Source organism: Oryx dammah, unplaced genomic scaffold (assembly GCF_014754425.2).
Source record: "Oryx dammah isolate SB20612 unplaced genomic scaffold, SCBI_Odam_1.1 HiC_scaffold_19, whole genome shotgun sequence".
NCBI lineage: Eukaryota > Metazoa > Chordata > Mammalia > Artiodactyla > Bovidae > Oryx > Oryx dammah.
In genome coordinates this window covers 92,620,396-92,636,431 of record NW_024070203.1, presented here as the reverse complement: position 1 = coordinate 92,636,431, position 16,036 = coordinate 92,620,396, and the positions used below count along the sequence as shown (strand labels likewise).

Here is a 16,036-nt window from a genome sequence, read left to right as displayed (position 1 = left end):
CGGGCCGGGTGTGGTGACTGGTCCTGGACGGGCCGGGTGTGGTGACTAGGTCCCCGTGAGGATGCAGAGCCCCTGGCATTGTGTTGTGCCGCCGACGGGGACACAGCACGGTTCCCACACTTGCCTGTTTGTACCGCAGAAATGAAAATTAAATTCACATAAAAACTGGTACACAGTTGTTTGTAGCAGTTTTATTCCTAATAGCCAAAAGCTGGAAAGAACCCAGCTGTCTTTCAGTGGATGAGTAAATAAACAATAAACAATCTGTGGTACAGTCTCTACAGTGGAATACGGTTCATTATAATAAGGGACAGACTATTGGTACGTGTACACCTTAGATGCATTTCAAAGACATACTGAGTGAGATGAGAGCCAGCTTCAAAATACACCCTTAGGATTCCATGTGTGTGGCACAGGGGACTCTGGGGGATGGCAGAGCTGTCCTGTATCCCACTCGTGGTAGTGGCTACACACACTGACATTCACAGAATTACACACCAAAGGGAGAGAGTTACTTTTACTGTATGACAATTAAAAGGGAAAAGCTGGTCCTGGAGTTTCTATGCCCATGATTTCACTTATCTATCTAACAGAAAGGCAGTGTTAAAAGTCCCGAGAAGTCGGCTCACCTCCTTTCAGAGCCTTGTGCTCCGGAGCTGGACAGCCGTGGTCGGTGTGGCGTCCTTCCTGGTTAGTGGAGAGCTGCAGGCGCGGGAGGAGTGGACGCTGCCGTGTTGAGGGTGTGTAATGCTTTCTTTAGTGGCTCTTCTGGTTTATTTTCCTACAGTCATTCTGCAGAGTACATGAAACTTGCCTTTTAACCAGGTTAAAGCTTTGTTCAGTTAGTGAAGTGTCCCCGACTGTACTTGGTGGATTCATCTCGGGGCGCCATGACTGGCGTGCAGGTCACAGCAGGGTGTCTCCCACGGTCATGTCTGATCTTGCTTCCTTGCTCTTGCCGTTGCTTACCCGTTGTCCCATTTCCTCTGTGTTCCTCTCACCGATTGCAGTGAGGAAATGTGATTTGTGTGTGTGGGAATGTACATGTATATGGGTTACTTTATGGAAAAAAATTAGAAAATCAGATGAGAACAGGGTTTTCATATTTCCATAAGTCTTCTGTTTGTGGCTTTCATCCAGTGGGAAGTAAGGCCAAGTACCCAGTGAACAGGTGGCTCAGTGGGAAAGAATCCACCTGCAGTGCAGAAGACGTGGGTTTGACCCCTGGGTCGGGAAGACCCCCTGGAGGAGGGCATGGCAACCCACTCGAGTTATTCTAGTCTGGAGAATCCCATGGACAGAGGAGCCTGGTGGGCTGTGGAGTTGCAAAGAGTGGGACGCGGCTGAGCTACTAAGCCTGCCTATTGAAAGTCCCCTGGCATTTAGGGGTCGTAACAGTGAACCACACGAATGTTCCCTCCTTCATAGAGCTTACATTGTCGTGCACTGTGGAGTGAGGAGGAGCAGTGTTATATTTTGAGGAATAAATCCTGACTCATTTTAAACATCTTGAATTTCTGTCAGATTATAAAGCTTGTTGAATCCATTCACATTTTTGCCGGATAGATAACAATTATTTTTTCAATTCTACTTGTATTCTTTACATTTGTATCAGGAAATTGTAGTGGCTTTGGTATTCTAAGATTAATGAAGGGTGTGAGAGTTGTAATAAACACATAGCATCAGTGAATAAGACTCAATTAACAGACTGTATGTGCCACTGTGTTTGTTGTTGTTGTCCGACTCTTTGCCACCCCATGGACTGCAGCATCCAGGCCTCCCTGTCCATCACCAACTCCTGGAGCTTACTCAAACTCATGACCGTCGAGTCGGTGATACCATCCAACCATCTCTTCCTCTGTCGTCCCCTTCTACTCCTGCCCACAATCTTTCTCAGCACCAGAGTCTTTTCAAATGAGTCAGCTCTTTGCATCAGGTGGCCAAAGTGTTGGAGCTTTAGCATCAGTCCTTTCAGTGACTATTCAGGGTTGATTTCCTTTAGGATTGACTGGTTTGGCCTTCTTGCAAAAGTTTTTGTCTTGGGCAATAAATCTACAGTTAACTTGGCTCAAAAGCATTCCTGTGATTTATGGAAGATGATATAATGCTTACAAACAAGTGGTGCCAAGTATTTAAGAAAACATTTGGTGAAATGTGTGTCTTATTGTTAAGCCTGGCTTTCTCTCTTCTTTCCCCTCTCCCCAGGAGAAATCTCAATTACTTCTCCAACGCTTACGCGGCTGCGGTGAGCGCTGTGGATCCTGATGCAGGGAATGGGGAGCTGTGCATTAAGGTTCCGTCAGAGCTGTGGAAACATGTCGATGGTAAAGTGTCCAGAACATTTGACGGTACAGTTAGATCATGCTGGATTCAGTAACTAAGAGCTTTTCATGAAAGTTTATGGTATTTAAGTTACAATCAGCTGAGATACACAGGAGTTGGAAGCTTTCTTTTCTTAAAGATAACTGGCTAAGTGCTGTGACAAAAAGCAACTCATTTCAATGTAGTTTTTAAAGTGAAAGTTATTTTAAAAAAACAAATGGAAGAGAACCCATATGATATTAAGTCAGTTTAGAATTACAGAGTTTTGTAAGAGGAAGGATCCTAAAAAATCATCTTAGTCAGTTTCTTCCTTTCGCAGAAGAGCAATCTGAAGTCTAAAGAGAGTAAGTGACCTGCTAAATGTGACTGATAAGGAGAGGAGCCAAGGCTAGAACCTGGGGTTTCTAGCACCCACTCTGCACACTTTTATTATTTTTAATTCTTTCTTTTCCTGTATAAAGTTACAGCTGTTTTAATTATTATACATTTCTGCCTACCTTTATTTTGTTGTATAAAATTAATCAAAATAAGGAAGTAAAGTACTTTGTTTTGTTTTTGCTTTTTTTGGATAGTTTGTGTGTGTGTGGTAGAGGAGTTTATTTTTTAGAGATATTGCCTAATTTAGGGGAAAGGCATGGAAGGTCGTCATTGTATTTTCAGGGATTTGAAAAAGTCCATATTGTTGTCATGGTCTGGGGGAAATTAAACATTTTTTTTAATCTTGTGAATGATGGCTATGTGTGTGTGTGTGTTCAGTTGTGTCTGACTTTTTACAACCCATGGACGGAGGCCCACCAGGCTCCTCTGTCCATGGGACTTTCAAAGCAAGAGTACTGGAGTGAGTTGCCTGTTTCCTCCTCCAGGGGATCTTCCAGACCCAAGGACTGAACCCGAGTCTTCTGCGTCTCCTGCCCTGGCAGGCAGATTCTTTACCGCTGAGCCACCTAGGAAGCCCAGTCTTGGGAGTGCAGTGCAGATCTATTGCCTAGAAGTAAAGCAGAATGAATAATGCTGCATGATGTCAGTTCTTGGGTGACCCTTCCCACCTCCTCCACGCCCTGCTCCTACTCCTCAGAGTCACAAGCAGGATTTGTGGGAGCGTAGTAAGTGAACAGACTTGAAAAGTCAGTTTTGAATGGGGTCTGGAAGACTGTAAGTGTCCTAGGTGGTAGTTTTGAACTTTTTTCTTTTGGCGGTATAGCACTGTCAGAAATGTTGAGAGGAGAATATGGTATGATCTGTTTTGAGAGCCCACAGCTAGTAGCAACTAGAATGGAGTGGAGATAAGGACACCAATCCCTGGGGGCTCAGCTGGTGAAGAACCCGCCTGCAATGTGGGAGACCTGGCTTCAGTCCCTGGGTTGGAAAGATCCCCTGGAGCAGGGAAAGGCCACCTACTCCAGGATTCTGCCCTGGAGAATTCCGTGGACTGTAGTCCCTGGGGTTGCACAGAGTTGGACAGGCCTGAGCGCCTTCCCGCTTGCACTGAGGACACCAGGAGAAGCAGGTTGCCGAGCTCCTGTAGGCAGAGAGATGGTAACCGCCTGCACTGGGTTAGACAGTGTGGTGTTTCTAGGTCACACTCAGCCTTTGGTTCCCACTTCATGTTCCGTATTAGTCTTTACCCCTATTACGTCGACCACTGTTACCTGATATGTACTTATATGTCTGTGTCTGTGCTTATTTGTTGCAGAGTTAAAGGTCCTAAAGATACACATCAATTTTTCTTTGGATCAGCCAAAAGGAGGTCTGCATTTCGTGGTACCCAGTGTAGAGGGAAGCATGGCAGAGAGAGGTGCTCATGTGTTCTCTTGTGGGTATCAGAACTCCACAAGGTAGAGTGCGTGTTCTTAGGCATCACCGCTGACTGCATGTTCTCAGCTGTGTTTCTCTCTGTATGTGTGTACATGCAGTACGGGTGCTCCTTGCCAGACGTGGGGTGCGGGCCTGGGCCCAGCCGCGCCCCCTGCTGGACCCTGCCCCGGGCTCCTCCTCAGCCCTGGGCGGCAGCCGCTCTCCCTGCTGGGTCCTACCCCTGGGCCCAGCCCTGCTCCCCTGCTGGGTCCTGCCCCGGGCTCCTCCTCAGCCCTGGGCCCAGCCCTGCTCCCCTGCTGGGTCCTGCCCCTGGGCCCAGCCGTGCCCCCTGCTGGATCTGCCCCCTGGCTCCTCCCTCTCACTGTCCTCCCCGGGCTCCTCTTCAGGCTGCTCTTCTGAAGCCTTCGCTGTTCTTTTACTCTTTAAACTTTTGTGTTGAAGTAAAAACAGCATACGGAAAATTAGTGAATTGTAAATAGAAAGCTTGGTACCTTTTCAAAGTGAACAGATTCCTGTAATTCACACGTCGAGAAAAAGAACGGCAGCATTATCAGCGTTGCAGGGTCACCGTGTCTACCCACTTCCACTCACTACTTCTCCTGATAGCCTGAGGAGTAACCTCCATCCTGAGCTCCAAAGTGCCATAGATTAGCTGCAGCTAGTTTTGAACTTTATTAAGGGAAGCATATGTATCGTGCTCTGTCTATCTGCCTTTCTTGGAGAGCTGTGGTGGTGAGATGTACCTGTATTGTTCCATGTCACTGCAGTTCAGTCTCGTAGCTCTGTAGTTAACCACGTGACTGAAGTATTCTCTTTGTTTTCTCTTCAGACTATTAACTCCTCCAAGCCAAGGATATTGTCTTATCCTTCTTTGTATTTCAGTACCAAGTATAGACCCTGGTACACAGTAAAACCTGATCTGAGTAGAACATTGACTAGAAATTTAATGTCTGGCTTTATCAGCGCTGTTTGAATTTATACAGTGCATCACATATTCCAGAGAAGCAGTTTCCTGATGTATGGAATGGATTCTGAATATTGTATTTTTTAAAACTTTATTGTAAGCATTTTTCGTTCCTAAAAATGAATGCTACATAAAAACTGAATATACAAGTAAAAATTATTTTTAATTAAAAAATCAGAAACTCAGACTTGGTTACTTCTTTTCAGGGTTTAAACTGGAGGTACCACATGATATATTTTATTAATATTGCCAAGTAATGTTTGGAGACAGGGCTGTATCGTTAATCACATTTTTTCAGGTTGCTCAGTAGAAAGCATTAGTGTGCAGAGATCTAAAAGAAAGTTTTTGGAAGGAATTCTGTAAATGTTAAAATAACTTCTATGTGGGAGGAACAGTGTAGTTTCCATTTTCAACATTTTCTGTTGATCTTTTTTCTAGATTTTGGTTCCCATGTGTCGATTCATACTCTGAGTTATGTACGTGGAAATTAGAGTTTACAGTGGATGCTGCCATGGTGGCGGTTTCTAACGGAGATTTGGTGGAGACCGTGTATACCCATGACATGAGGAAGAAGACCTTCCACTACACGCTTACCATCCCAACATCTGCATCGAACATCTCCTTGGCCATTGGACCTTTTGAAATCCTCGTAGATCCATATATGCACGAGGTAAACTGTGGCTTCTTGCTCCCTCCTCTCCTACTCTTTCAAGCCTGATTGGGAGAATATGAATAAAATACCAAGTTTTTCTTAATTCTTTTTTCAGCTATGAGAACTCTCACTAGAGAGAAGGTTTTTTAATTTGAAATGTGTAATGATATAAACTCTTTAAATTTTCGTATTTTTTTCGTCAGAGGGCTTAGTGTTCCAAAAGAGCTTCAAGTAACTTAGTTAGAGTATTGGTCGATTTCTATAACTGATTCTGTTATAGAACTACTTTGAGTTTATGAATGTTCTAGTTCCCTCTCCAGAACCTGAAATATTGCAGTTTCAGAATTAAAAAGCAAGATTTATTCTAAGTTCAGCATATGTAGAGGGAAAAGAAAGGTTAAGGCAAGCAGGATTGGACCCCGAGTCAGTGAGCTCACTGAGGTTTCCTCCAGTTCCCTCCGCATGTCTGATCGTAAATCAGGGACCAGTTGATAAGCCCTGTCGTGCTGTTAGGCCTCCTTAAGCATCACGTTTCTCTTGCATATAAAGTGATTCATTGGTTATTGACCCTCATAGTCTCTGTGTAGGTTTAAAGTAACATTTGAATGAATCCCTTAATTGACAAGGTTTATAAAATCACTCATGGAAAATTATTCAAGATACTTATGAATGGTTTGCTTTTGCTGTCTTAACAATGACTCTTAAACATGTATTCACTGATAAGATGCAGTGAATTTTACTATTTTTTGGTAAATGATCAACTTTAAAATAAAAATTTGATTAGTACCTGGTTCGTATTTTGGAAGGATTTTTGGTTTCTGACTGAGCCATCGGATGGGAGAAACGTAAATGTCAGTCAAGAAATATTTTTCTTTAATACTTATAGCCTGTGACTTAGTCTTTTTCTCTCAAAGTTTCTCTTGTATTACCAGTAGGTTTGCTATCATGTAGTTTTGTTTAAAAGTGAGCCTTTTATTGGTGAATAGTATTTTCTTTTTTGTTCGTGTACCAGTAAGAGTGCTCATCGCAGTGCAGTTGGGCCCTGAGCACTAGTGATCCACACTTGCTCACCCTCCACTTATGGCAGTCTCTAATCTGTTCTTTCATAATGTTGCTATAAGAGTAGTTTTTTATTGTATGTTAAAAGCTTTCCTTGCCTCCACATCCTGCAGTCATCAGATCTCTTTAGCATGGCTTTCAAGAGCATCTAGAATTTGACCCTAATAGTCCTTTCTAGGGAGAAGGCAATGGCATCTCACTCCAGTACTCTTGCCTGAAGAATCCCATGGACAGAGGAGCCTGGTAGGCTGCAGTCCATGGGGTCGCTAAGAGTTGGATATGACTGAGCGACTTCACTTTGACTTTTCACTTTCATGCATTGGAGAAGGAAATGGTAACCCACTCCAATGTTCTTGCCTGGAGAATCCCAGGGACGGGGGAGCCTGGTGGGCTGCTGTCTATGGGGTTGCACAGAGTCGGACACGACTGAAGTGACTTAGCAGCAGCAGCAGCAGCAGCAGTCCTTTCTAGCTTTTTCCTAATTTCTTTTCTATTTATGTTTGGTCAACATAGTTTACTTATATTTTTTCCAACCAAACCGTATTTTTTCCTGTCTTTGACTCCATTTGCAATGTCCTCTTTTTCTGTCTCTACCTGTCAAACTTTTGTCCAGTTCAGAAAGATTAGCTCAGATTTAGTCTTCTTCATAAAACCTTTCTGGATCATTTTGGTCAGAGTGCTCAGTTGCTCAGTCTTTTCCAATTGTTTGCAACCCCATGGTCTGTAGCCCACCAGGCTCCTCTGTCCATGGGAGTCACTTGGTGAGAATTCTGGAGTGGGTTGCCATGCCCTCCTCCAGGGGATCTTTCTGATCCAGGGATCAAACCCCCGTCTCCTGCATTGGCAGGCATTCTTTACCACTGAGCCACCTGGGGAGCCCGCTGCTCAGCGTGATGATGTCATTTTTGATGTTATTCTTATGGCACAGAGTCGTAATAAGGGACAGTGAGACGGTATGTGATGTATGAGTGTTTGTGTCCAGAGTGGGACGCAGTGGGAGAGAGTCCGAATGGCTGTTTCTGTGGCCTGCATCCCTTCTCTCCTCACTGCCAGTCAGCCTTCCCCGAAGCCTTCAGGTTGTTCTGTGTGTGCTGGAGACAGTCAGCTTCTGATTACAGACGATGGTACCGTGACGGGCAGCATTCCCTAGGTCAGATTTATGAGTAAAAGGCGGGTTTATAGGAAGTCTCGGAAGTTTAGATTATTTTTGTTTTGTATGCATATGTAGAAGAAACTTTTAATTTGTAACCAAAGTTATATTTTCATTGGATCTAACCTAAGCATTTCATAGACATAAAATCTATCATGAATTTAATTCTGATGCATTGAATGTTTCATAAACATAATAATAGTAGTCACTAATTTCCTACCAGTGTTTTATCTCAGTGCCATGGATTTGTTGTAAAAATGAGGGAGGGGGAGGGACTTAATGTGGCTTCATTTATAATTGAGATATTTAGGAAATTTAAGATGTAAGTTAACTCTTATTTAATGATCTTCCCTGCTTTTTGTTTTCAGGTTACTCATTTTTGTTTACCTCAACTTCTGCCATTGCTTAAACATACCACATCATATCTTCATGAAGTTTTTGAATTTTATGAAGAAATTCTTACATGTCGATACCCATATTCCTGTTTTAAGACGGTATTCATTGATGAAGCTTATGTTGAAGTGGCTGCTTATGCTTCCATGAGCATTTTTAGGTCTGTATCCAAATTTGAAATGACTAAATTAGGTTCATGATGGGAAGGTTATTTATTTTGTGATCATTTTTAAGATGCATTTTGAACTTTTTCCCTTCAATTTAGCTATGACTGGCTTTGTAGAAATTCTGTGTTTTTTAAATTTTTAAATGTAGAAAATAAAGAAATTGAAATAAAGAAAATTTCAAAATAGCCCAAAAGAGTCAATATCTTTATCCAGAATTATCTACTGCTAATAGTTTATGTGTTTGTTTTAGTCTCTCTTCTGCTTATGCACTTAAATATACAAAGGACTATATGGATATTTAGGGGAGTTTTTGTCCTAGCACCATATAAAAATTTACTAATATCATCAGAAATTTGTACGTGAAAAAAAACTGAGGAGGAAAAAACTTTATTTTCTTTTTTTCTCTTACCCACTTTATCTCCCTCCCTTATTTTATTCCTTGAAAAGTTCCCAATTTGGAAGTTTTATGTCTCAGGATCAGTAATTTTTTTGTGTGTGTCCATTTTCTCTTCTGTAAAATGGACATAATAGTAGTGTTCCTGCATTCTTCAGAGTGGTTAGAAGATCTGATGGGTCAGTGTATTTGAAAGTAAATATTATAGGACAAAAAGTTAATAGTATTATTAGGAAAAGATTTTTGAAATTAGAAGACCCCCCTCAGAAAATGACTAGTCTCTGATGAACATATCAATTTCTGATTGCTGCTACAACTGCCTAGCCCCCCAAAAGAATATCTATATTTTTCACGGAAATTGGTGGGAAACATTACAGCCCTTACTTTAAACAAAAGTTACTAAAACATGGATTTCAGCTAAAATTTGAAAAGCTGTAAAAGCTGTTGGGGAGAGTATTCTGTTTTTTCTCTATCTTAGTTGAATCCCATCATTTTAAAAGTGTGATTATTGTATTTTGATTGAATAGGTATTTATTTCTTGGTTATAACCAGCTGTCTGCTCTTTGAAATTCCAGCACGAATCTGCTGCACAGTGCTATGATTATAGATGAGACACCTTTGACCAGAAGGTGTTTAGCCCAGTCTTTGGCCCAGCAGTTTTTTGGATGTTTCATATCCAGAATGTCTTGGTGAGTAATTTCAAAGTTTACAACTCCTGAGAAGAATAAGAAAAGTTTATTTTTATTTTCTTTTCCTGCAGTGTAAGTTGAACTTCGTTCTAACTGCAGATAATTAACAGACACTATTCTGTATATGTTTAAAGAAAAATAATGAGTATAAATTTTATCCTAAATTTTTTGCCATTTCCTCAATATGTCAGTATAATCAGTTCTGTAATTTTCAATAAGGTAAGAATTTTGATAGTAGCAGTTCCTTAAAGAATGGAATAAATACTGTGGATACAAGGACTTGAGTGTGCAGAGAACTGTGGTTAGGATTCTGGTGCCAGCTTTCAGTGCACTTGCTGTTACTTAAGGTGAAGCAGTGATCCTCCTCAGTGCTGATAGTGCTGTAGGGGTTTCCTGTTAGTGCCTGGTTTTGAACTAATTTACTTGAAAAATGTGAGAAATAAAATACTTTTTGTTTTCTTTCTGATTAACCTGAGGTAAATTTGAAGAAACAGACAAAATTTCCTTAAGATTATAACCTACGACTATAACATATATTGATAGTATGTAAGTCTTGATTTCTTTTTGTTTTTTCTTTCTGGAGGGTGAAGGACAGAGGGTAAGGCCTCTTAAGTGATAATTTCCTAAGACACGTAGTTTCACTGAAGAATAGTCTCTGGAACATGTAGAGAGAATGTTTGAATGAATGAATAGATAAACATGAATATATGCCTGAATGAATGGTATCATTGTCTTTCCTCTTAAGAAACTAAGAAATAAGTGATTAAACTTCAGGTCTCAGGGTGCTGCTGTAATCATGCACGGGGCTGGCAGGGCTAGAGTGTGGGCGTTGCAGAGCTGAGCCGTGTGGTCCTGGCTGTGTGCCCGTGGCTCCTCAGAAGCAGGCAGTGTGGGTGGGCCTAGGGGAGGAGCTCTGCCAGAGGGAGCCCAGAGCAGGAGCCCCAAGACTCGAAAGGGGCGGCCAGAGGGAGTGGGCACCAAACAGTTTCAGGACTTCTACCTTCTTTAAACAGGTAGAGAAGTACTTGCTATGCTTGCTCTGTTACCCTCTTTGGCCTCATCTGAAGAATTCTTATTATTAAAATAATAAAACTTATATTTTATTTATATTAAAATAAATAATATATTGTTATTTGGCTTTTTGCTTAGGTCTGATGAATGGGTATTGAAAGGAATTTCCGGTTATATTTATGGTCTCTGGATGAAAAAAACTTTTGGTGTTAATGAATACCGCCACTGGATTAAAGAGGTAAGAGCAGCTGGATCTATTTATCTACGTAGAAGTCAATGAGACGTGCTCATGTTCTCCAGATTTTCCTTTATTTTTAGTAACTATAAAATAGTTACTGTTAACTGAAAGCCCCTGATTTTTTCCGAAAAAAGAATCATTTTATAGAGACTTATCTGTTTTATCTAGTTTCTGTTGCCATTGTTGGCCTCCAAAGACTTTTGCTAAGAATGAGAATATTTAAGCTCCTTAAACATCAATTCAGCTATTAGATATATTCCTGCTCCTCACAGTAATTATTTTTAATGTAATCCTGTGGCATTAATTTCTCAGGGCTTCCTAAGTGGTGCTAGGGGTGAAGAATCCTCTTGCCAGTGCAGGAGACCCAAGCGATGCAGGTTCAGTCCCTGGGGCGTCAGGAAGATCCCCTGAAGTAGAAAATGGCAACCCACTCCAGCATCCTTGCCTGGAAGATTCCATGGACAGAGGAGCCGTGCTTTCTGAATTTGTTTAGACTTAGAAGCCAGATTCTGGAGCCAGTTTTCTGTTCACTTTGCTTTTATTCACTCCCAAGCTTTATGACGTGGGCTGCTTTGCCAAGCCTCTTGTATCGGGAGAGTGAGTAGTGGCAGCATCTGCACTTCAGGCGGGCACTGGAGGCGTCCTGTACGCAGTGTGCACAGCACCTGGGTCGCAGGAAGTGCACACTGTGTGTGGCCCAGTCCTGCAAAACATTGACGTTCTGTCATTTTCCCATCTATTCCCATTATTTAAAGATTTTGGCCAAACAGAAAAAAACCGATTGTATTTTGCCCAGCCCATTCTGTTCACATGTGGTTTATTATCCTCTTTATCTCCTCCCTTCTCGGTTGGAAAAAGTTTAGCCTTTAATAGCCTCGTTAGATGGGCCCTTTTTATTCTCCCTCTTTTCTCATTTTATATACCTTGGTCATCTAAACCTAATGTCAAGTAAGTTAAAAACTAATTGTAAAAAATTTCAAACACTGAGAATTAGGAAACAATCCATATATCTACAACTGGACAAGTCTGTTTTTGAGTTCAAAACCTATTAACCAACGGGGAAATGTGATATACAGCATTTATGGTATTCCAGATACTGTTACAAACATTTTATAAATAATCACCGTCTTAAACTCCTAACTACTCTGTCATTATTTGTGTTTGACAGAGAAGGAAACAGACACAGCGGAGCTGCTTGGCTAAGGCTGCACAGCCCGTGAGCCACGCCGGGCTCCAGACCGGGCCTTGGCTGCTCCACTGGTGTTTGCCCCTTCTCTGTCCTGCTTGAGTGCTCTCTGAACCAGTGGCAGAGTTGCAGCACAGTTACGGTGTCTCTTTTTTCCACTGAAACTTTTTTTTTTTTTCATTTTGACCTGTGTCATGTTAGAGAAGGTAGAGTTTTAAAATAATAGATTCCTGGGATAATTTTATCCTTATTTGTTTTTACTTGCTTAAATCCTCCACCAGAAGCAAAATACAGAGAAGGAAAGGAGAAACTTGGAGAACAGGTCAGAGAGGTTGGGAAGAGCCACTAGGAAACGTGGCTGGGTTGCCGGCCGCCCCGCAGTCCCACAGGAGAGACGGCTGTGTGGCTCCGTCTCAGCCAGCTGTGCAGTCTGCTTCGTTTATGAGAACACAACTACTCTCCAGATATAGTTCATTTACTTTCGGAAATTACGTTCTGATTCCAGGAAATTAGAAATCACAGTTTAGGTCTCAAGTTTAATATGGAAAATAATTTTCATTGGCCTCTGTTTTTACATCCTTAGGAGCTGGACAAAATAGTGGCGTATGAACTAAAAACTGGTGGAGTTTTATTACATCCCATATTTGGTGGAGGAAAAGAGAAGGATAAGTATGTTTATTGTTCAGAGATGATATTGCAAACCTTGCTTTGTGAGATGAATCTTAGAATCACTTGTGTGTAATGAGGCCCATACAGGCCACAGAAGTAGTCTATCCTGAGACCACAGGTCCTGGTGACTCTCTGATCCCTCCTTTCGTTACTGCTGCATGTGGCGGCTGTAGATGGGTTTAAACATTAAAAAAACCTTTACATTAAAAAAAGAACTTTAAAAAACAGTGGTTTTTTCTTTTTCATGTTAATTTCCTAATGCTAATATTAATACATCATGCTGTTGTCATAGAAATTTAAAAAAAATGGAACAAGTATTTTGCTTATGTATCACTGAGTAATTTTTTAAGTCTAAGTAGATGGTTTCATCATCAACACAGCCTACCTATACCTGTTTATGTAAATGGCCAACTATGTAGACACTTATTTACTCTTCCCTTTTATTTCCTTCTCTTTTTTCTGTTTCTTAAGTCACTGTAAAGGAAATGGCCATTCATAGCAACGTAATGGTGCCAGCAGGAATTCTTATTTGTCCTAGGATCCATAAAGTCACTAACGGAATATGAACTGAACTGGATGGGAAGTTTTTTCTGTGTTTTAACTATTAACTGAAATTTTATGTTTCCTTTAATTATAAACGTAGGTAACAGACAGTGCTGTGACTTTGCCAATGTAGAAATCATGAATGTCTTCCTATCACATTTTAATTGTTAGCAGATATCTTGAGACATGTTTTACACTCGTTACGGTAGAACTGCAACAGTAGACCACTGCTAGAGCTTGTTAGTAGTGAACTAGCACTTAGGTTGGTGATGTCATAGTTTTAAAAAATATTTTGATAGCTGTATTTCATTATAATTGATTTTCTTTGTAAACTTGTATATTTTCTGTGCATTTAAAAGCAGTTTTTCTCTTGTGGTCTGTAGGATTAATGAGGCTACGGAAGTGTCTAAAAGTACCACAAAGGTTAAGACACTGGAATTTGTTTGCCAGTAGTCTTCTTTCGTTGAAGCATGAGACAAGGTTAAGGTCACTGAGACAAGGTTAAGTCAGTGGGAAGGCATAGGAGTTTGGAGTTAAAGAAACTTGGATTTTTATAGTTACTGATTTTTGTGAGCTAAGAAAATTGTATAGCCTTTCTAAGTGTGTATATTTTAATGTGTCAAACAGTGATGTTCTGCCTTAATCATAAGGGTTACTTGAGATAAAGCTTTAAACATAGCAGGCACTCATCAAATATTAGTTCCTTTCACTTTGTTCTCTTGACCGCCTGCTATTTGGCAGTTTCCTGGCTATAATTAGAGCCTTCCCATTGTGTGCAAATATTATTTACACTGAATGTTTTTACGTTGTTTTGCCCATTTATTTAGTTCTGTCTATATGTTTGATTTTCAAAATTCGTGTGTAAAAGTAGCAGATGAATGCGTGCTCTTTGAGGAGATTCAGACAGCACAGTTTAGAAGCTTGTGGAATCAGAAGGAAAGATCTTGTTTAGCCCTCTTTTACCACGTCTGACTCCTTCCACTTCCTCTCCTTGGTGATAACTGGGATTATACATGTGGTCTGTTGTCTTCCAGACCTCTTTTTTTTTTTTTTGGCTTTTATGTGTATATGGCAGTCACAAAATATAATTTAATTATGCGCATTACTATATACTTTTCTTTTTTAGAAACTTAATCGTATCTGTGTTTTGGCAAGCAGTCCTCGGGGCTGTACATTAGTTTTTGTTGTTGCTCAGTTGCTTAGTTGTGTCTGACTCTTTGCGATCCCACGTACTACACACCAGGCGCCATGGGGTTCTCCAAGGCAGGAATCCTGGAGTGGGTTGCTGTTTCCTTCTCCAGGGGCTCTTCGGGACCAGGGATTGACCCCACTCTTCCTGCACTGGCAGGCGGGCTTTTCACCGCTGAGCCCCCTGGGAAGCCATGCGTGCGTTTCCTTTGCTCCGTTTGCATGCTGTGTATACTGTTAGATTATACCTTGGAGTTTATGTAACCTTTTTCATATTGCTGGCCATAAGCTCAGAAGTAATAAGTGAGGTTTAAAGCTAATTTTTCAAATATCAGTTTAACAAATATTTTAAATTTCAATATGCTGTATTTTTTAAGGAAGTGTAATGACTCCCTGGTGGCTCAGATGGTACAGCGTCTGCCTGCAACGCAGGAGACCCGGGTTCACTCCCTGGGTCGGGAAGATCCCCTGGAGAAGGAAATGGCAGCCCGCTCCATTACTCTTGCCTGGAGAATCCCATGGATGGAAGAGCCTGGTGGGCTACAGTCCGTGGGGTCGCAAAGCGTCGGACACAACTAAGCGACTTCACTTTCACTTCTTTCACTTTCAGTGACTATTCTTACATACTGATTGTGAGACAATAATTTGGTAACAGTAATTTTGAAGGGTAATTTGTTGGTACCAATCGAAATTCTAAAATGGGTAATTCTTAGATTCAGCTGTTTGATTTCTGTTATCATATAGGAATTATTCTTCTAGATATTTGCCATAGAAAAGTACCTGCATATGTGTTAAAAGGTCGTCACTGTAGCAGTATTTGAAATAGTAACAAAGTGTAAACACTTCAGAATTTCATGTGTGTCATAAACCTTCTGCTGACTGTTCCTCTCTTTTACTGATAACTGCCTTCATCATGTCAGAACTTTTCATTTTTACATGGTCAGTCTGGTCTTTATGTCCTGTGGATTTTACATTTTTCCTTATGAAGATTTTTCCCATCGCAAGATTATGAAAAGAAAATTTTTCCTTTATTTTTTTCTAGTACTTTTATCATTGTTTTTGTTTTAGATATGTGATCCATCTTGACTGGGTTTTGTGTATGCTTTAACCTGGGGATATTGATTGAAGTTGCATTGTATGAATTAATTTGGAGAGCATTGAATTATTTACACTAGGTGTCTTCCTGCCTAGGAGATGTTTCCATTTATTCAAATTTTTCTTTATGTCCTTTCATAAAACTTGAAAATTTATTTATAGTTAAGTTTATTTTTAGATGTTTCCTAGTCTTCATTGGTCTCATACTAAGGAAATTTCTCAGACATTCCCATGAAGTTTTTGACTTAGTGTCCTGATGGAGCCATGGGATTCATTCTCTGTTCCATTCAGATCTGTCACACTGAGAAATCTGTTCTCTTAGCCCAGCGTCCCATCTGCACTTCTCCGTGAAGCACCCGCACACGCTCTCCTGGGAGTACTACACCATGTTCCAGTGTAAGGCTCACCTGGTGATGAGGCTGATTGAGAACAGGATCAGCATGGAGTTTATGCTGCAGGTGAGTGTCAAAGAGCTGGGTAATTGTGAAGAAGGCTCTGTTC

At 41.0% G+C, this 16,036-nt stretch overlaps 1 protein-coding gene across 5 annotated transcripts in view; it reads left to right on the top strand.

The window, feature by feature from the left end:
- TAF2 (TATA-box binding protein associated factor 2) overlaps positions 1-16,036 on the top strand; it is a 90,770-nt gene that overhangs the window by 17,935 nt on the left and 56,799 nt on the right. For all 5 annotated transcript variants that reach the window (XM_040261786.1, XM_040261785.1, XM_040261784.1 and 2 more), the window contains exons 4-11: positions 2,206-2,324; positions 4,016-4,157; positions 5,540-5,771; positions 8,331-8,515; positions 9,492-9,605; positions 10,755-10,854; positions 12,624-12,709; positions 15,858-15,993. In XM_040261786.1, the coding sequence (XP_040117720.1) occupies positions 2,206-2,324; positions 4,016-4,157; positions 5,540-5,771; positions 8,331-8,515; positions 9,492-9,605; positions 10,755-10,854; positions 12,624-12,709; positions 15,858-15,993 (1,114 nt within the window). The remainder of the gene's footprint in view (positions 1-2,205; positions 2,325-4,015; positions 4,158-5,539; positions 5,772-8,330; positions 8,516-9,491; positions 9,606-10,754; positions 10,855-12,623; positions 12,710-15,857; positions 15,994-16,036) is intronic.